We start from the raw sequence: 21,200 nt of genomic DNA, 5'->3' as shown, positions 1-21,200 counted from the left end.
ATTAGAGCGGGATTCGGGACAGCAGCTTAGATTTCGGGACTGTCCCGAATTTTTCGGGACGTCTGGTCACCCTAGATGTGTATGATACACTATCTTTACATTATAGTACACAAGTAGTGTTTTACATGCATACAGACATAAGAAATAATCAATGCCATGTAATTTGGCCATGTCCATTTTTATGTTATATTTGAGTGGGGGGGTACCTTGGGGGGTACCTTTATTGGACTGGACAGTAGGAGGAGAGGAGAGAGAGGAACAGGACTGGGACATCTAACTAGAATTATTAATATATAAATCTTTAGAATTATGTATAATGATTGATTAAGTCTATTTACAGCAGACAATAGCCCCTTTCACACATTCAGTCTTTACTGGTAAATTACCAGTCAACCAGGCTGATGATATGCTTCTTCATTTGTAAATTGATATTATAAGCTTAATTGATGCTATAAAATGTATTTGATATGTTTATTTTCCATTGGTTTGCATACTTTTGGTACAATGACACTAATGGTGGAACTCAAAGTGGTGAAAACAGGCCAAGACAACAGAATAAATGCATGGTGAGAAATTTATTGTTTATGCTTATATTATCGTTTATGTTTTCATATTTTTTCATTTTTGTGAATTTAACACAAGTCCATGATTCTTCTAACAGAGCTGAATCTAACGTTGCTGTATCCCATATCCCTGAAGCTCCTGTACTCTCCTGGTCTGAAGTATATCATCCTTCCTCTGTAGTGGGGCTGCTCATACATGAGCCAATGGCCATCCATCACATGACAGGACTGGCAGTCAGACATGCGGTAACGGTCCGTGAAGGAGTCGCAGTCATCTGCCAGCTCGTACATCTGACCTCCAAAGTTCTCCCTCTCGTAGACCCTCATTCTGTAGGGTCCCCTGTACTGTAAGATGAAAAGAAATGTATTGGTTCAGTATGATTCAGTGCATTTCTGATTCAATACAGTCTGTTTCAAATGCGCTGAATAATTGAATTTTTATTATTCATTATTGAAATGATAATACTATTATCATTGTTTTATTTTTTTATTACCTGAGGAACCATGCGGCAGGACCTGATGCCATCACTCATTCCCATGCGCATTCCATCAGCATACTCGCCCCTCCTCATAAAGAACTGGTTTCCCATGTAGTTAGGACGGTCATAGACCACAAAGCAGCCGCTCTCCACTCTGCATGAATGGCAGCGGCTGAGGTAGGTAGACATATCAGAGCAGTCACTGCTGCACTCATAGGAGCGGCCCTGGAAGTTCCTGTCCTCGTAGAAGATGATCTACCAAGAAAAAAATTTGAATATTAAAATAAATGTTGTTTCTCTGTAAACAGTAATCTTTAACATTTGAAGTAACTGGCTTTTTTGGCTTGCATTACACAACAGGTAGAGCTTAATTATGTAGAAAATGTTGAATATTATTAAAACATATTTATGACTATGACCGTTTCCACATAAAAATGTTATCTTTGCATTTAATAAATTTATAGAGGATTTTGCTGTTTTTGTCAGCTCTTCTCCACTAGATTAAGGCTACCCAATACATACCTTGCCCATGTTTGCTAGTCTTCGTGGGATTCTGTCCAGTTTCTGTCTGTCTGACTGCTGCCTTTTATACTTTATAGGCTGATAATGGTTTTTGTCATTCAAATAGCCTGGAACCTGATGATCAAGCAGGTCTGTGATTTCTGTTAATTTAAATTGTGCAATCACAGCCTACATGAAACAAACAGAATGAAAGACAAACAGAAAGAGAGAGTGAAAGAGAGATAGCAAATGAGAGTGAAAAAGCAAGAGAAATCACATCGGCCAAGAGTTACGAAGTCTGAAGAGCAAGGTTCATAAATCAGAGTCTTATTTGCTCTCTAGTAAATCTAAAAATGTCACGTTCATGTCAAATGAAAAAAATTACACAATATATAAGTTTTGCATAAAGAGATCTGCAGGTACAGTGTGATTTAAATGAGATTTCCCATTTTAGATTTCCCTTCACATAACTGTAGCGATTTCTGCAATTCTACCAAGAGAGGTCACCAGAATTAACAATAATGTAAATGTGTATGAAGGCAAAAATTTTATTTTTGGTTGTTTTCAGTATTTGCCAAGTCTCTAATGTATCAGTTTTGACTACATATACCCCATATTTGTGACCCTGGACCAAAAAAACAGTCGCTGGGGTATATTTGTAGAAATAGCCAAAAAATACATTGTGTGGGTCAAGATTATCAATTTTTCTTTTATGCCAAAAATCATTAGGATATTAAGTAAAGGTCATAGTTAATGAAAATGTTTTGTAAATTTCTTACCGTAAATATATCAAAACTTATTAGTAATATGCATTGCTAAGAACTTCATCTGGACAATTTTAAAGGCGATTTTCTCAATATTTAAATTTTTTTCGCACCCTCAGATTCCAGATATTCAAATAGTTGTATTTCGGTCAAATATTGTCCCATCATAATAAACCATAAAAAATTGACACTTAAGACTGGTTTTGTGGTCCATTTGTCCTTTTAGACTCCCTTTTTCCATTCTACACTTTGAAGTAGCATTTGATTGTAGTAACATTATTTGACATTTCTAGTAGTTTTCAATTGTTGCTTTCACATTATGCAAATATGTTCCATCAAACTCTGTCCCTAACATGTGGAGAAAACTTTTCAGCTTGAAAAGTTTCAGTTTGAAGCACAGCTTTGAGACCGGTTATTAGTAAAGTTCAAGAGAGTGTGATGGCTTTAAATGACTACTATCTCTTGCGCTCAAAGATTTAGAAAAAAAAGTGATTTAAATGTCAAGAAAAAATTATTTAAAGTACAATTACCTTTGACCTATAGGCGGTGCTGTTACCAAATTGATAGAATATTGTCATAGCATTATGGCACTGAATAAAGAAAAATATTTCATGTCAGTAGGCCAATGCAAGTGTGGTAAACTTTTTACAGGTTCAAAAAAGTACATTATTGACTAAATTCAAAATGGCGACATACTGTACAGTGTGTCCAACATTGGAAACATAGGTATTATTGCATTGCCAATAATTAAAGGAATCTAAAGCATAATTAATTTAAAAAATTGCTGTAAGCATATATCATATAGTTTTGTTTTGTTTGATGATTTTGTTTATCAGAATATTTTAATTTTGACCACAGTAGTCTTATGATGATCTCTCTTTAATGAAACATTTACGTGTGTAATGTACTTTTATAATCTTTTATCGATTCACTCACGTGTATCTTTCTTATCATATTTTAAGAGCAATTTAAATTACTCATGTAAAATGCATAGGATTGCATGTAAATAAATTAAGTTAATTAACAAACATTAATAAAAGCTGACGTTTTCAGACACTATCCAATAACTGAAAACAAAATGTATCACACAGTTGTAGTATAATAAGAGGTCTGTCCACACAGGACGTTCTTTTTGCATTCTACGGCACTGCTTTTCCATTTCCATATGTAAGCATGCACTATTTGGACTCGAGTCTTGCACATGACAGTAAAAAGAAATGACATTTTTTGAAAAGTGTTTTTTGAAAAGACCATGCATTCCACTACCCTGCATCTCGCATTTTAAAATGAATTGAGAGTGTTCTATGTGAATGGTCCATAAGAGACAGTATATGCCTCAACGCCAGTGCTTGGCTTCTAAATCCTCTTTGATGGACACAATGGTTGCCAGTCATAACAGTGATTTTGCTGGAGCTGAGAGTGTGAGGGTGCTGTTGGCAAACATTTGAATGCATATTTCTGTAGGAAGATAAATAATCAGCCTGAGCTGGCTAAGTAGACAAACACTAATTTAATCAACATGTAGTGGCATGTTGTACAAGCCTGAGGTTGGGATGCTTGGTACTCACAATTTTATTGTTGAACGAATCTATGATTCAGTGCTTTAGAACAATACATTGAGCTTAGATATTTTTTTGTATTGCTGATTAATTTTTTTACAGCCTGTGCCTTTGTTCAGGACTTGTATAAAGAGACTACAGCATGGTTTGCTATCCAACATTTCACATCTCACAATGACGACTAAGAGTGTAAGTGCCTCTTTCTCCCTGATTGTCTGTGTCCCACAGTCTGCCATGAGGTTTTAGCACATTGTGAACTGTCAGTGTTGTGTTTCGTCTGACAGATTGTGTTCTACGAGGACAGGAACTTCCAGGGAAGATCCTATGAGTGTAAAGGAGACACAAGTGACCTTCATTCTTTTTTTAGCCGCTGTAATTCTGCAAAAGTGAAGGGGGGGTTTTGGGTCCTGTTTGAGAGGCCAAACTACATGGGCTATCAGTATATCCTTGTCCCAGGGGAGTATCCAGATTATCACCATTGGATTGGCTTCAACGATTGCGTCCGATCTTGTCGTCTGCTCAGGCATGTAAGTCCAATGGCACCATACGTGATCACTTTGAATTGCTCTCAGTGAGTCTGTGTTTGTGGTTAGGTGTATACATAGAAACATCATTTGCATTTCCTCCAGGTTACTGGACATCTCAAGCTAAAGCTCTTTGAGAGGCCCAATTTTGATGGCCAAACATGGGAAGTTTCAGAAAGCACCCCATCCATTCAGGAACGTTTCCTCTGCAGAGAGATCCATTCCTGCAAGGTCCAGGAAGGTCCCTGCGTGTTCTTCGAGCATGCAAACTACCGTGGCCGTCAGTACCTCCTTGAGAAGGGAGAATACAGGCGACACACTGAATGGGGGGCCATGCATGCCACTGTGGGCTCTATTCGTCACATCACCACAGACTGTTGAAATGAATACCTGTCATAACTACTACTGACAAATACTGACAAATAAAATTATTTGAAGAATCATTTATTTATACGAGTCGTGTCTGTTTTTTACTGGTTGCCATACAAATGTTTCTGACATGTTAATTAAAAAAAAAAAAAAAAAACATTCTTAAAAGCTAGTTTATCATTTATATATAGTATGAATGACTGCTTTGTAAAGTCAAATCAGGTCACCTTTATTTTTATAGTGTTTTATTCACTGAAGATTGTTTCAAAGCAGCTTGACAATATTGAACAGTAAAGTAACAGAAGAATCTGTGATGCAAGCTTTAAAAATTAGGCAAATCCAAATTCCGCTGCAAAGCAGCTGCAGCAAGACAATAGTTCAGTGTTGGTTCACTTCAGTTCAATAACTGTAATTTCTGTGTTAATCTATTATAAAACAAGCAATAAGCAAGTCTGCTGAAGGTATAGTGTAGTTATTCACTTCAGTGTTGAATGGTGATTCAGTTCAGTTCACTGTTGATGTTGAAAAATTCATCAGAGAACAAATTTGATTTTTCAGCTATTCATTTTCAGCTATGAAGCAGCTCTACAGAGGGCGATAGCGTGAATATTTAGCTCAGTTCAGTTAGATTCAAGTAGTGTTCTCATCCGATAGTGTCAGTGTGATAACATTAGTCAATATTAGGTGTGTTTTAGACCCCAACTAAGCGAGCCAAAGACAACTGTCACAAGGAACCCAAACTCCCTCAGGTGACAAAAATGGAGAAATAAATGAAACCTTAGCAGAAACTAGGTTCACTCTGGGACCAGTTCTCCTCTGTGTAATATTGAGCACTGTGTGATATTTGTTCATACGGTGTGTGCAGCTCTTTCGCAGAAATGGTTTCAAGTAAGATGTTTACCTTTTTTAATATTTTCATTAAAAAATTGTCTTAAACCAAACCTTATGAACAAGATTTGTCTGAGTCAGACATAAATCAGACAAACAACAACAGTAAATTCCTGAGCAACTTACCAATCAAAATCAGTTATTTTATATATAGTACAACATTCTATATAACATTCTTATCAGACAGTTTGTATTTAAACTGTGATCAAAAGCCTATTTCAGTAATTCCACACACCATGATCAGATATTTTACTTTATAAGAGCATAATAATTTCTATAATTGCATATAACCTAATAGCATATAACTTCATTATTTTTATTTACATAGCATGTCATATGGTGTGGAAATATTTACTTGTGCAAAAGTACAACAATGCAACAGTATCACTATTTACAATGTAACCTGTTTTAAACTTTGCGTATAGGAAATAGCCAATGCCTTGTTTTAATATTCTGTTTACACATGCATGTTGGTACAGTGTTATTTTAGTATCACTGGATAACATTATAGTTTTTATACAAATGTGAAGCTCTGTTCATCAGATTGTATAGGCTGTCACTTAGGCTATATTTTTATTCTTATGCTAAAACAGCTAATGCCTGTTGTTTAATCTGTTGTCATTTTGATGGTAATGTCTGAATTTATGGCAGCTTGATTGGTTATGTTGTGTGTTGTGTTGAGCTGAATCAAAGAGTCTAACCACAGTTTCATATGACATTTTCATTAAAACATGGCATAGCATGCACTCATTTTATTACAGTAAAACATAAAATCTATATAATGTACAGCCCCTTTACAGTTTCTGTGTTATTGCGCAGTGAATGTCTAATAGTAGAGAAAGAGTTTGGGTGGAGCATACAAACACAAAATGCATCAGTTCATTCGGGACGTGTTACACCTCTTCCAATATGAGCATGTGGCTAGATGGCAGTGCTGTTCCAACTATGTCAGTATCGGCATCTGGAAAACAATTTAATTAGACCAATAAATATTTTCTGGACTCAGCCATTGCAGAATCAAAAAGTCAGGGTTCCATACAATGGCCACTGCATTAATCTGCAGGAACAATCTAGAAACAATCGCAGTATCAGCTGTTGATGATGCAGTTGCTGCGGCCATTCATATAACAATGATTTGCCTGGCAGAGCAACTCAATGTGAAACATATAAATCTCGCTCATTGCCCTTTCAATACACAGCATACATCAAAAGGAGGAATAAAATTAGTCCCAAACATGGACAGAATGGGAAAAGTAAGACACATTTTGCTTGCTTAAACTGGCTCTGTGATGTTTTTCCTTGGCTTAACTATGTTTCTACATCTTCTCCCATACAGATTTTCTTTTATGAGGACAAAAACTTTCAGGGACGTTGTTTTGAGTGCAGCATGGACTGCCCAGAGCTGTCATCCCGCTTCAGCTGCTGTAACTCCATCCGAGTTGAAAGTGGGGCCTGGGTTTTGTATGAACGTCCAAACTTCATGGGCTGCCAGTACATCCTAACCAAGGGAGAGTATCCTGATTACCAGCACTGGATGGGCATCAGTGACTCTATAAGGTCTTGCCGCACGGTGCGAAATGTAAGTCATCCCTCTTTGGGGAACCACAGCTGGCCTATTTTGCCCAATGCAGGTCTATGTTTCTCCTATTCAGCAAAAATATTCACCTACACCAGACATACTGAATGTGCCACATTAACCATTCAAGAACAGCATTATTGGCCCTAAACTCCTACTGAAAGTAGAATGCATTTTTTTAATCCCTTAGTGCCCCATTAGTATAATTATAGGTGATTCTAGATATGATTCTGCTCTTTCTACAGTAAATGGCCTACAAGAAATCAATGCATTGTAATGGTATTTGACTATCCACTCTCTCTTTTGTAGCATACTGGCAATTTCCGTATCCGTCTGTATGAACGGCCAGACTTCCAGGGTCAGATTATGGAGTGCAATGAGGACTGGCCCTCTCTCTATGACCACTTCCGTCACCGTGAGGTACAGTCCTGTAACGTTCTGGATGGGGCCTGGGTCTTCTATGAGCATCCTAACTTCAAGGGACGTCAGTATTTGTTGGAGAGAGGCGAGTACCGCCACTTCACTGACTGGAGTGCCTTGCATCCTACTGTCGGCTCCATCCACCGTGTTCAGGAGATTTAGGTCTTTCAGTGTGTAGTTGATTGTTCCTTAACTATTTAATAAAAAATGACATTGAGCTCACCTAAAGCTCCTGTCTCCTGGTTTATTTTGTTCTATTTAAAAGTATAGTTTTGAATGGGGAAAAATGCAACAATTAATATGGCCACAGGAATATTTAATATGGAATATATGGCCACTCAATCACAGGAAGCCCTGCCTTCTGAATGAAAGAGCCAATCGCTAATCGGTAAAGTCAGCGCATCACTGCAGCTGCCGTTGGAAGTCCTGGTTGCTATAGAAACAGTCAGCGCTGCTCAGGACGCAATGCGCACTGGTTGATCTAGCCTGAGAAATAAGCTTTTTATAACGCTATTTGAGCAAAAGAAACAACATTTATGACACAGTTGTTGTCCGATTTCATTGGTGATTTCAAATATGAAATTCAATTGTAAGCTTAGATAACAGTTTTGGAGAATTTGATGTTTCCTCATACAAAGTGATAGGAGCTGCTCTTGGATGCCCGAGAGGCCTATAATATCACTATAATCAAGTGATATTACGTAGCGCCTGAAAGTAGTCCCCAGCTAGGTAACTAGTTATGCTGAGGACTGCTTTCAGGCGCTGCGTAATATCACTTGATTATTACGCCAGAACGAGAGTATAGTTCCATATCAGCCTAGAAAATTGCAACTTTTAATTTTCCATCGGTCTTAGTGCACGATGTAACTACAGAAGGGTCAAGTTTTAAATATTTGAAATATTTAAAAATTAAAAATTATAGAAACTATTTAGTCATTTTTGATGACCAAATGCTAATGGTCTAATCCGATTCAATGATCTATGCTAAGCTAAGCTAAAAGTGCTCCCGCCAGACCCGGAGATCGGCTGAATGGATTCAAAAACGGTAAAACTCGACTTTTTAACTCTTGGGGAATTGTAAAATGAGCCTATTTCCAATTTAATTTTATTTTTTAAAGTGGAGTGTTCCTTTAAAGTATTAATAGATAATACACACACAAAAAAAAAAAATAAAGGTGCTCAAGGTGCTCCCTCAAGAATTTTCATTTGTGGGTGAACAAACCCTTTAAATTAATATAATTAAATTAAATTAAGTGTGTCAAATATTACCCATTTTAAATGTATTTAATTAATTTATTAATTGTCATCTCATAGCGTACAACATCTTCTGTTGCTTTACTTCAATACTCCCCTCTGTTGGTTAATTGCTTCTAAATCAGGGGTGTCAAACTCAGTTCCTGGAGCGCCGGAGCCCTGCAGAGTTTAGCTCCAACCCTAATTAAACACACCTGATCCAGCTAATCAAGTCCTGCAGGCTTATTTGAAAACTACATGGTTTGTGTGTTGGAGCAGGGTTGGAACAAAACTCTGCAGGGCTGCGGCCCTCCAGGAACTGAGTTTGACACCCCTGTTCTAAATGGTCTCTTACAAACGTACAAAATAAATTTTAAAGTAGAAATATTTAGACTTCTGTTACATTATATAGAAAACAAGAAAACTGAATTTACATGTTTTTGAGTATTGTCATGACAAACTGTACATTTTACAATAAATAAACAATTGATTGAGATATATTTGATAAATACAGTTGCATGTAACACTCATGAGTTTATTTATAATATGCATGACAGATGAAGAATTAGGCTTTAATAAGTAATAAATGCTTCAAAAATAAACTGCCTCTTCAGGCTTTTTGCTGTACTGACACTGAGGTCAGGAATTTTGTTTTTGCTACCAGTACCTGTTCACATGAATATACATACCACACGTTTTTTAACCATTTGTGTGTTAAAAAGAACGAGTGCTTGAGAATGAGAATGTTTGCATAGGCATGAGTGAATGAGTGTGTTTGCATTGGCAGAGAGCATGAGCTGCCAGTGGTGTGAGCAGTTGCTGGTCAAAAGACCCTGCTAAATCTCCCCATACAATAGTTCAGGCCATGTTGATGACTCAGGAGCTTTGCCAGAGTCCAGCATGTACCCAAAGTCCACAATGCTGATGCAGGTCAGAGAGGCACAAGAGCATGCTGAAACAAAAGGGTTTTTTCTGCACAAAGGCCACCAGCAAGCACTTTTTCAACAGTGGGCCCACAGGGCAGCACGCATCTGTTGGTCTAGATTCCTCCATAGGCATCCAGCACAGAATGGAAGGATAGTTCACAAAGTTCACTTACTAGTATGTGAGCTAGTACTTTTTCTGCTAGCCTGACATCGCCCTCTTGCGGTAGTCATTTGTATTACTTTTAAACATATGGTGCCCGGATTAATCACAAAAAGTTATTCAGAATTGTATTACTGTAATCAGATTTGTATAGAAATCATGATTTTTATAACAAGTGACACGCTACAGGTAAGGGAGGAACAATAATACATTATCAGCATAAGGTTTCTAAGGGTTTATTTTATGTTTTTAAATGGTCAGCTTGAGTTATTTTAGTTGTCTTTTAAGCAGAATACATCGTCTGCTAGATTTATCAGATGCTACCATGTGGTACAGCTATGAATTAACAAGCTGGTAAAGTGTGTGCAGGTGTTAATTACCTGGCAGTTGCGATTGAGAACTGCAAGGTCATTGTGGAGACACCCCTGCTGCAATGTTACAGCACTGTTAAAAGATGGAGACATCTTTAAATACGCCAGGGATTGATTATAAGATGGAGGCTTCTAAAGCAGTTAACATATAGCAAAATGTAATGATGTGTTGTATACAGTAGTAAAAAATAGCACATATTGTGTCACTGGCCTAGTTTAAATAAAAACTCAAGTTTGATTTGTCTGGTCTGCAATATTTGTTTTACCATGTGAATGAAATTTCACATTTTCTTATTGCTTTCAGAATCACATTCCTCCAAGGCTATTTTTAAACTTCTGAGTCACTGATACAGGTCCACAGCTGAAAGGAATTACTTTAATCCTATAAAAATAAAGTAAAACTAAACTTTCCAGACAAGACAATTGCATTGGTCACACACCATATTATTTTATACAAAAGCCATTTAGTTTATACAGTAATAATGTTGACAGAGTTGCTGTACAGTGATAACAGAAAGATTAAAATTATCATTTAAGTAAAGTTTGTTTACTAAATGTGATTTAAAATGCCATTTATATGGAAACTAAATACAGCATAATCAAAATGTTAATGTCACAATTTCAATATTCATAAGGGTTTATTGGTTCGTCTGTTGTTCATGCACAGATAATTTATTTGTTAGATGCTGTCAATATTGTGCATCTCAATGTCTATCCATACATAATGTAGGTGTGGTAGAACCACACTTTACAAAAAATACATATGAGGTCACATTGTTTTTGTGGTCTGGCTTCTAGAACAGGCACAGCTCATTACAAAGTGCTAAAGACTAATTGCCTGTATCTTAACACCTCTCTCTCTTATTAATGCATGAATTATTAAGCAAAACCTCTTTCTTAGCTGGATTCCTTTGAGATGTTTAAGATTTAAAGGCAATAGATTCACACTCTATTTCCACACCTGTCTTGCATAACCACTGTGTGTATAAACTACACACTAAAAAAAAACAACGTATTATCTACACTAAAAGATTATATATTTACCCACAATAATTCTGTCCATCGATGCTTATTTCGATTCATGTGAAAATTAGGATTCATTATCACATGAGCAGGCTAGAGGGGCAAGCTAAAAGCAATCTTCACTCCTTTCTGATGATGACAGACAGACTGGAGGTACACCTGGCCCAGAACGGCATGCTGGGTACTTAATTATGGGCCTCGGCCTGAGGTAGATGACCCACCTAGTGCTGTCATAAATCTGTTACAAATACAGGCGGTCTCTGAATCCCGAAATGACACCCATCCTACCACACTTTATTGTCATGATCTCCAGATATTCAATATCACTGGAAATTTTCATTATACAGTACAAGTAAATGTTATGAGATTTCCATCAAATGTAAGTGTAGGTTTTTGGATTCACTTGTGCCTTTTGTTTTCACCATAGGAGGGCAGCATAGGATTTAGAACAACTCATAGCCAATGGTACATATTTTTTTCCTTTAATTGTATCATTATGAATGTTGTTATTATTGGAATATAATCTTTGCATATTTACTTGGAGGTCCACACAATGTTTTTCAGTCTGGTATCCTGCAGCACCGAGGAAGACAGGACGGTAACGTCAGTGTAATCTTAAACAGGCCACTACACTATTTTAAGGGTTTGACTGACATTTGTTTTGCAAAGCCTACTTCTCATTTGTCATTTAAGGAAGCCTTGTAAATAACAACCTTGGAGTAAAGGATTCACCAGAATGACTGTGTGATGACATCAACATGAGAAAATATTTCCATGGTAATCAATATTCCTGTCATCTCCACCCTGGCAACAAAATGTCTTTTATGAGCTGTGGCGACTGGCCAATAGAGGGCGCTACATTCTAATGATAAATGATATAAATTGATATTTTATATGATATGATAGAAAATTACCTGTGCAAAATATATGCTTTTCCTATCTACCTGTACACATGTCTCAAGATCAGCTAGAGATAGAGAGATCGCCCATAGGAGGCCGGTCTATGTAGCAGTTTAGCCAATTGCTAATTCAAGACATAAGCATATTATATGAAACACAAGATATGACATAAAAATCTAGCCAGTCGGCGTCCTCAAACCCCAAAAGGGTGCTTATTTTATTCCCCCAACTAGCCATTGCTAGGCTGCCTTCCACTTCGTTTTTTATTTTTTTTGCCATTTTCTCGATAACTTCCCCCGTCTTATTGACTGTATGTCATTGATTTTGTTGCAAGAATGCACACTACTGGCAAGCTGTGCTCACTGCAGATTCAAATGACATCCAGCACTCCCTCTCTGGATGTATTGGGTGGAGTTGTGTTTAGCCATATATATAATGGGTGGAGCTTGACTTAGTTCACTCCACCTCTGTAGACCTAAGGGGTGGTGTTATGTTTAGCGATAGGGCAGGGGTGTCCAGTCCTGCTCCTGGAGGGCCAGTGACATACAGAGTTTAGCTCCAACCCCAATTAAACACACCTGAGCCAGCTAATCAAATTCTTACGAGGCATACTAGACACTTCCAGACAGGTGTGTTGAAGCAAGTTGGAGCTAAACTCTGCAGGACAGTGGCCCTCAAGAACTGAATTATGACACCCCTGCGATAGGGTATAGTTAGGGTGTGGTTGGACCGTCTACTACAGGGGTGCCCAACTCTGTTCCTGGAGATCTACCTTCCTCCAAAGTTCAGCTCCAACCCTGATCAAAGACAACTGAACCAACTAATTAGGATCTGAAGGAGCACTTGACAATTACAGTCAGGTGTGTTTGATCAGGATTGGAACTGAACTCTGCAGGAAGGTAGATCTCCAGGAACAGGCTTGGGCACCCCTGGTCTAGTACAAGGCTTCTCAGCTCTAGCCCTCGTGGTCCACTTTCCTGCAGAGTTTACCTCCAACCTTGATCAAACTCACCTGACAGTTACTTTCTAGTAATACTGAAGAGCTTGATTGCCATGGTCAGGGCTGTTTGATTAGGGTTGGAGCTAAACTCTGCAGAAAAGTGGACCTTGAGGGCACAGTTGAAAACCCCTGGTCTTGTTCCACCCCTTACGTCCAGCGAGGGGGTACTGGACTTTAAAGGGGGCATAACACACACAGTTTCACCCAACCTCATGTTCATCTTGAGTACCTATAGAGTAGTACTGCATCCGTCATATCTCCAAAAACGTCTTTAGTTTTATCATATTCATAAAAGAAAATACAGCTTTGCAATTCTCTCCGAAAACAGCCGAGCTCCTGGAGGCAGCGCGCCGTGGGTAGAGCTAAAGAGTGACGGGCACTTAAGCGCCGATCACCAACAAAACACAGACATTTTATGTCATTTCACTTACCATCTGCAGTGCTGAATCATGACCGGGATCTTTTATAGCTGAGACTGCTCCATGTTTCAGTATCAAATGATGCGCAAATCCAGCATCGAACTGGGCCTTGTTTATAAAACGTTCGTCAACAAACACACTTGAGAAACTCCGTTGCTGCCCCGAAAAACAAACTGCATACACTTTTCACGTAACGCTGGGTTCTTTTGGGAAGCTGAACAAGGTTATCTTTCCCTTAAACCCAAGACCATACTTCTTTAGAAACATTCTTCCCAAGCGAGTCCCGTGCAGCGTTGCAGAGCCATATGGGAGGAGTTGGAGCTCTAGTCCCCCCTAGACACCTAACCACAACCTAACCCTACCCCTTACCCTATTGCTAAACATAACTCCACCCATTAGTTCACACAGAGGTGGAGCTGGACATCCAGAGAGGGGAACTGGAGGCCATTTGGCTCTGCAGTGAGCAGTACTTGGGTTGATGGGCACGCTCTTGCCCTTGCTCTGGTCGATGCATGCACAGACTCGCTCTTCCGGGAGAAATGCCATTATAAGGAGTTCCACCCTTCATTACATCAGGAAGAGCCATGATTGAAAAAAAAATTCTGAAACTTGTATGAACCCGGAAGGAAGATTTTTGGTACAGAAATACTCTGTCATACTTCCACATCCTTTTTTTTTTTTTTTTACTTTGGCCATGCTTAGCATGAGAATACACTCTTTAACAGTGTAAATAACTCTGAATGCATGAAACAGCATTGTACCAACCCCTCTCCCCCTAATCTCCACCCAATTGTTCTGCAGTGAGCAGCTTCTCTTTCTGAATGGATCAGTATAGTAGGTCATATGCAGTTAGGTCAAGGCGGCTGGTGCAGTGGACTTTTGGCATCTCCATGTTGTTCTGTTTGGTATCACACCTTGTAGTTATTTATATAAAAAGCTCAAAGTTTTCCTCAAAGTTTTTGCTGTTGCAATGTATACATTGTGTATTATAAAAATTTTAACAATATTTTTAATTTACCTTGAAAAACATTGCAGAAAATACTTATTTTTTATGAGAATCATCCTGAAACGTAATTCAGAGCTTGGTAAAACATTTATCTTTTTCAAATATGTTTCAAGCCTCTCTAACAGTAATTTTTTTCTATTTCTTTTTCTATCATATTGGGATTTTTCTGAAATTGTTGGATTGTTGGATGTGACATGGCCCTACCTAGAAAATTTTCCACCAGCCACCACTGGTCACAAAATCTCACCCCAAACCCCACAACCATGCACCTATCATCTTGAAAAAAAAGTTTTTCCACGAATACCCACAGGGAAAATTATGGCAGGTTCAAACCGTGGTGAGTCATAACAATAAATTACACACCATTGTTCCTTTTGTGAGAAAAACAGTACTGATGAAACACTATTCCTAAAAAAAGTTTTAGGAAATACAGTACAGGCTAATACAGTAGTTACTATAAAAATGTGATCCCGGTCACGGATCCTTTCTGCAGGTTACATAGTTACCTAATAGTACTTTTTCAGAGGGTGGACTTAACATTCTTCATTAGTAGGCTACTCTTAATAGTAATTTTAAAATCAACTGGATAAAATGTTGCTCAGAAGAATTCTAAATGGTCTTATATGCCCAATCAGAGCGTGGAGGGTTAACTTTTTTACTTGTGACTTCAGAAGCAATTATTAGAAGCATGGGAAATGGTCTTTAAACGTATTATACTTATTAGCCATTTTTAGCATCGGTTTTCTGACACAGAACTGTGAAAGAGACTGATAAACTGTGTTTTCTATGCCTGCTGGGTTCACAAAGGGGATACGTGGCGTTCGTGGTTGGCTAGCACCACCGGCGTGAAGAAAAACGGGGTCCCACTTATTGGCCTGGAGGTAGATAGTGGGGAGGAAATTTAGGTATATAGGGAAGAGAGTGTAGGTGGACCTGGCGGGCTGGTTGAAAGAGACCTTCCTATCATTGCCGCGGAGGGGAAGGTTGAGTCCTCACAGTGATGGCAGGGTGACGTCGGATGTGGGCAGGGAAGTCCGAAATTATTTTACTCATTCTATATGATTTATGTGTGTTGTTGTGTTCAGCCATTGGTGATTACTGTCCTCTTGAATTGTATGTCGATTGCCTGTGCTGGTTATTACACTTAGGGAATGTGATTGATGCTTGGAGTTTCTAATTAAGTGTGCTTTGCATGAGATATCACACTATTTATAGTTGGCTGTGAATTGGAATGAGTATTTGGTTCCCTTTTAAATGTGTTAACGGTTTAATTAAATAATATGACCAGTATACGTAATCAGGATATTTAAGTGAGACAATGCCATACGGCTGTTATTGTTGCTAATAAAAAGTGTATTCCTTTGTAATTCTTGTTTTGGAGTGTGTTTTTTGTGCTCCTCCCGGACCAGACCAGGGGCCTGTTCCATAAAACAAGTTTACCAAATAAGCCAGGCTTATTTCAGTAATTCTGATTTATTTTCACTTGATTTGGTTTCTGAAAGCAAAATTACCATAGCTCAAGCTCAGTCACTGTGACAATTTATGCTGGCAAACTAACCTGGTCAAGAGCAGGCTAACTGTCAGGCTAAGCTGAGCTCCTCTAACACTGACCAATAGGAACGCATCAATATTACCACTGACTCTCTCACATACAATCAGTTGAATTTATTATCGGTCCAAAAATAAAAGTATACAGAAAATACACCTTAAATAATCAAATAAATATAAAAATAGGCTATAACCAACTGTATTTAATGTATTGTGCCCAAAATGTAGGCTAATGACATTTTAACATTGTGGCTACTAGTGCATTCAGTTGATCAGAAGTTTCTAGCCATGCAGCCTTTCTCTCTGAATTTATGACAGCTGTACCTATGGTTATTAGAACATTAAAACATTACAATCTAAAATGGCTCTTTAAAGCATTAAAGCATAAAAACACAATCAAAAGTGAAAATCACTTAATTAAAAATGTAAATAAATAATAGAAATCAGAGTACATTTTAACTGATAAGAGGAACACACATTTAACTCATTTGAGCTATTGCTGTATTAGCCAGCTTACATTTGATTAACAGTTACTGCTATCATAAAAATACACTTAAATGTAGGATTAAAATTCTATGTGTCACATTTAATGTCCAACAACAAATATTTTTAGCAAAATGTATATTTTATTCAGAATTCTTGCGCTAGTATTCTATCGGAGTGTCTATTTACACTAAGTGCAAATAGCCCATCTTGTTGGCAAAGGCTATTTACACTAACTCCGCCCACTAACGTGTGATTGGGCTAGTCAAAATTAAAAAAAGAAGCAAGTTTAACATCAGTTTCAGTGGCGTAGATGGTAACGCGGATGCATTTTGACGCGAGCGACCCGAGTTCGACCCCACCTTTTGCCAAACATTTTTTTCTCCCTTTTCAAATCTCATATCGCATCAAAAAGGCATTTATTTTCAATAAAAATTAAGGAAATAATCAAAAAGTTGAAAATAAAGTATCGGGTAGTAGGGAGGGCTTTATTGTCCCAATAAGGTGGCATCCATTTAATAAATTTGAATTAAAATGATAATTTACACTCAGTACGTTATTATTGCATACTGTTTTATAATGTACTACAGTACTGAGGTGCAGATAATTGCCACTATTTGCAATAAGTAGTATAAATAGCAGAAAATCTTGCTATTTTAACATAGTGTAAATAGAATCTATAGCTATTTGCACTTAGTGTAAATAGCATATCGTTAAAAAATACAGCTATTTTCACTTGGTGTAAATAGCATCTATTGCTATTTGCACTTAGTGTAAATAGAATCCATCGCTATTTGCACTTAGTGTAAATAGCATCTGTCACTAAAAAAATATGCTATTTGCACGGTGTAAATAGCATCTATTGCTATGTGCACTTAGTGTAAATAGCGTCTATCACTTAGTGCAAATAGTTTCTATCCTGCTCCGTCTGTGTAGCGCGCATGCACGCCGCAGCGATCATTCACTCGCGTAAGCCCCGCCCACTCCTGACAGCTAAATGGATATATTTGCATGACTTTCTGACATTTACAGAGGAAAAATATACCTGTGACGTGTCAGTTATGCGCTGAGGAAAACACAATGTTTCAAATGCGTTAAACAGCACAAATATTCGCTGTTTGCTAAGGTGGATCGAATTGATCCATGATCGACATTAAGGGCTGCTTCAGAATAAGCGTGTTCGTCACATTATCCTGACTCATTGAACCTGGATCGAATTAGTCAGATTGCGTTAACTTGAATTGTCCTTTATGAAACCGCTTTAGTCCCGGTTGATTTGTTATTTTGATTGAAGTTATTTCAAGTCAGGTTTTGGACTTTAATCCTCGCTTTTCTTAGCGTCTTTTATGGAACAGGCCCGGGGTTAGAATTAAAGGTGGTGGCAGCATAGGTGTTAATCCGCAATAAAGCTCGCCAGTGGTCCCTAGTGGTGGCTGAATTCATTACAACACGAAGTTCTACCTGCCTGTCAACCTATGTAAGCTATTTGCATACCACCACGCAGCCATAGCGAGAGTTTGGGGCGTGCCTGGTTACTAACTGTAGCAGGCTGACTGGCTGAGCCAGAGGGTGTTTATTCTGTTTTGAAACAAATTCAGCAGAATCGGAAGACAGACAATGGGGTAAAACAAAGGTAAACACTGGCAGTGGTTTTACAAGATGGAGGAATCTGATGAAATGTTTGGGATTCCATCGATAAAACGAACTTGGGGAGTTTCTTCTCGACAGGTAAGCTAATTTTCAAATTAAAAGCATTCCTGCTGGACCTTTTATTGAAAGTAGTCTACTTTTACCTGTTGAGTCATGCTTTTACTTTTACAAACCTGAAAGAGATTGTGATGCGTGAAAGGGCCGCTGCAACCGCTTTCTAGCACAATCTTATTTTTGCCATAGAAAGATATCGTACAAATATAAGAGTTGTCAAAAATAGTGTATAATAGTTTATAGTGTATAAAGTGAAGTGGAACCGCTGACTGCTCGCGCACCTTCCCAAACGGACGGTTTATAACGTACTTGTCACGTTCGCCGTTGTACTATTCTTTGAAACAACAGGGTTGCCAGGTTTTCGCAACAAATCCCGCCCTATTTATACTCTGAAGAACTAGCCCGATCGCGTTTCGAGGGGGCCCCCCGGTAAAAATCGCGTTCCGGGGACTAAATATCACGTTAATTCATGATGGGTGGGTCGCTTCAACCCGCGGACATGAACAACCGCGGCAAGTAACGTTAGCCTAATTTCTCTGGAAAACCGCGGATTTGGCAACACAGATTATATTTAGTTATTATCCGCCTCCTGTAAATAAATTACACCTACCTTAGGTGACCTACGTAATTTTTATAGACTATTAAATTGCTGTGTATTTAAATAAAATGAACCTAACCCAACTGTTATTCAGATAATTTAAACAGCAAACCGTTGAAATCACATGATTACTTTCATTTAATACTATGTTGAGCAACCAATAAGCCTTTAAATAATGTTTTTCAGTGTTTCCGTCCAATATGTTATCCAGAAGCGGTTGGAGGGCGCATTTAATGGCCATTTAGGGACTTTCGAGACGCCTGCAGCAGTATTGGGCGTCATAGTGTTTCAGCTCAGCTCCTGCACACACGATGCCTATGATGCTGTCTAGGTAGGCAGGTCGCTAGGTTTTGAGAAACAGCCGGAGTCACGACTCCAAACTGGTGGGAGATGAGGACACAATGAATTCATCTTTGGGTAGGTTCTCACCTTTATTATAGTTACTCGGATTTATAATGGATAAAAGATCGTTGCTGTTAGATTTAGACTGCAAAATAGCGATTTATTTGGTTACACCGAATGATCAAAATATTAGGGCCATTGCCACATTATTCATATGATTTCACATTAAGTATTTTCTTTATGTAGCATTGTGGCATTGATTACTGGTGTTTTAATATTGGACCTTTATATAAATTTATAGAAAAGAATGTAAGATATTATGCAGATTGAAAATGTGCTTCTTTCTGCATTCATTTGAGATTCATATCAGAATATAAACTAACAATAAGCCTTAGTTATATGTACCAATGGACAATACAACAACAGCTTTGCTCTTTATGCTGTCCACTCATGTAGACAGACGTGTTTCATAAATGTTTATTGTAAGTTATGTATGTGTAATTGCCTGCAGTGTATATGAAAGCATACTTGAAATCGTTTTTTAAAGGTTTGCAGCTGTGGTGCTGTTCCCAGGACTGTCTGGGGAATGAGGTGTTTACAGTGCTGGGCAAAGGGGGATCCTGGGAGGTTGCTATTTTTAGCTCTTATTTCATCATTCCTCTGCACAGTGCAGTAAGCTGTTCTCTGCATCTCAATGATTGAGGATGGGCACATCAGCCCCCTGCGCTTTAAAATGTCTACAGCTTTTAAATCAAAAACAATCTGAAAGGACGGACGGATGTGGGGTCATACTCTTTTTTTTCCATCTGCTCTGTTGTTGCTTTGCTGTGCAGATTTTACGGCTGTTATGTAGTGCAGTATTGTGTTCTATACACGTGCAGCATTAGGACATTCATAGGCATTCAGTAGTGTTTGACAGAATGATGTCTCTTGATACTAAACACAATATAAACAGGCACAGATCCATTCACAGTGTTTCTTCCAAGGTTGTCATAACAGCATGAGCCAGATTGGTATCTAACACCATACGCCTGACCGTAAACATGACCTATGTCTTTAAAGTTTCCATCCCATGTATAATCCACAAGACATTTTTTATCACAACGAAGAGTGTTCCTTTGTGCTTAATAAACACAATCTTGTCTGTAGTGGATGTGGTGTATATTTAAGGTTTTTAATTCAGAAGGAATTTCCATCACAGAAAGTGTCTTTATTCTTCTGTATTTAGCTTATGTTGAACTCGTAGCTAAGCACATTGTCATGGATACATGAGCCAAAAATGAAATACAGTTTCCTCACTTAAATTCAAGCCATGTCTCAAAAAATGTAGGTGTTCAATTTGATTTTAACTTGTAAAAAAATTATTTTGCATTTGTAGTGGCATTTCTAATAAGGTGTCTTCGACAGTTCTGGTCATTGGATTTTTAAAAAGCATAACGTTATTTTGGATAAGATTCAGTATGAGATTTTCTCAGTATATGTGTTGGAAAATGAAAGTACAATAAGTTCATTATGTGGTATTTGACACTAATTTTGATCATTTCCATTCCGTCAGCTTGGATCCCAAACAACATTGCATGAGGATGATGGGAGAAAAACACATTTACTTAAATTATTATACATTTTTATTCCTATAAATCTTTTAATCGAAACATTTACATTTAAAACAATTTTTGCACAATTTATAGCATCCGTTTTATTAACTTAAGATATTGTTTGACTGAGGGCAAGATAAAAATGTGCATACGTTTTACATATGAATGTGAAATAGCCTATTTAATTTTTTTTATTAAAAGTTAAATTTCATAAGTATAAAATGTTGCAGTGCACTGATACAGTGAAAT

The 21,200-nt window shown here is 37.8% G+C and overlaps 2 protein-coding genes across 2 annotated transcripts; one reads left to right on the top strand and one right to left on the bottom strand.

Moving 5' to 3' along the window:
• Positions 1-632: 632 nt before the first annotated feature.
• Positions 633-1,573, bottom strand: LOC306875677 (gamma-crystallin M3; the record flags this gene model as incomplete). Its single annotated transcript, XM_079426356.1, has 3 exons — positions 633-908; positions 1,058-1,297; positions 1,565-1,573. The coding sequence occupies 3 exons, from the start codon at positions 1,571-1,573 to the stop codon at positions 633-635; spliced, it is 525 nt and encodes a 174-aa protein (XP_079282482.1).
• Positions 1,574-4,040: 2,467 nt separating this feature from the next.
• LOC306875626 (uncharacterized protein) lies at positions 4,041-7,805 on the top strand (the record flags this gene model as incomplete). The annotated part of the gene is made up of 7 exons (XM_079426311.1): positions 4,041-4,055; positions 4,151-4,393; positions 4,496-4,766; positions 5,625-5,647; positions 6,847-6,900; positions 6,984-7,226; positions 7,533-7,805. 7 exons carry the CDS (start codon positions 4,041-4,043, stop codon positions 7,803-7,805), a joined length of 1,122 nt encoding a protein of 373 aa, XP_079282437.1.
• Positions 7,806-21,200: the final 13,395 nt, after the last annotated feature.

This window comes from Barbus barbus (assembly GCF_936440315.1).
Source record: "Barbus barbus genome assembly, chromosome: 10".
Classification (NCBI taxonomy): Eukaryota; Metazoa; Chordata; class Actinopteri; order Cypriniformes; family Cyprinidae; genus Barbus; species Barbus barbus.
Note: the sequence above shows the minus strand (reverse complement) of the source record. Positions and strands in the feature narration are given on the sequence as shown.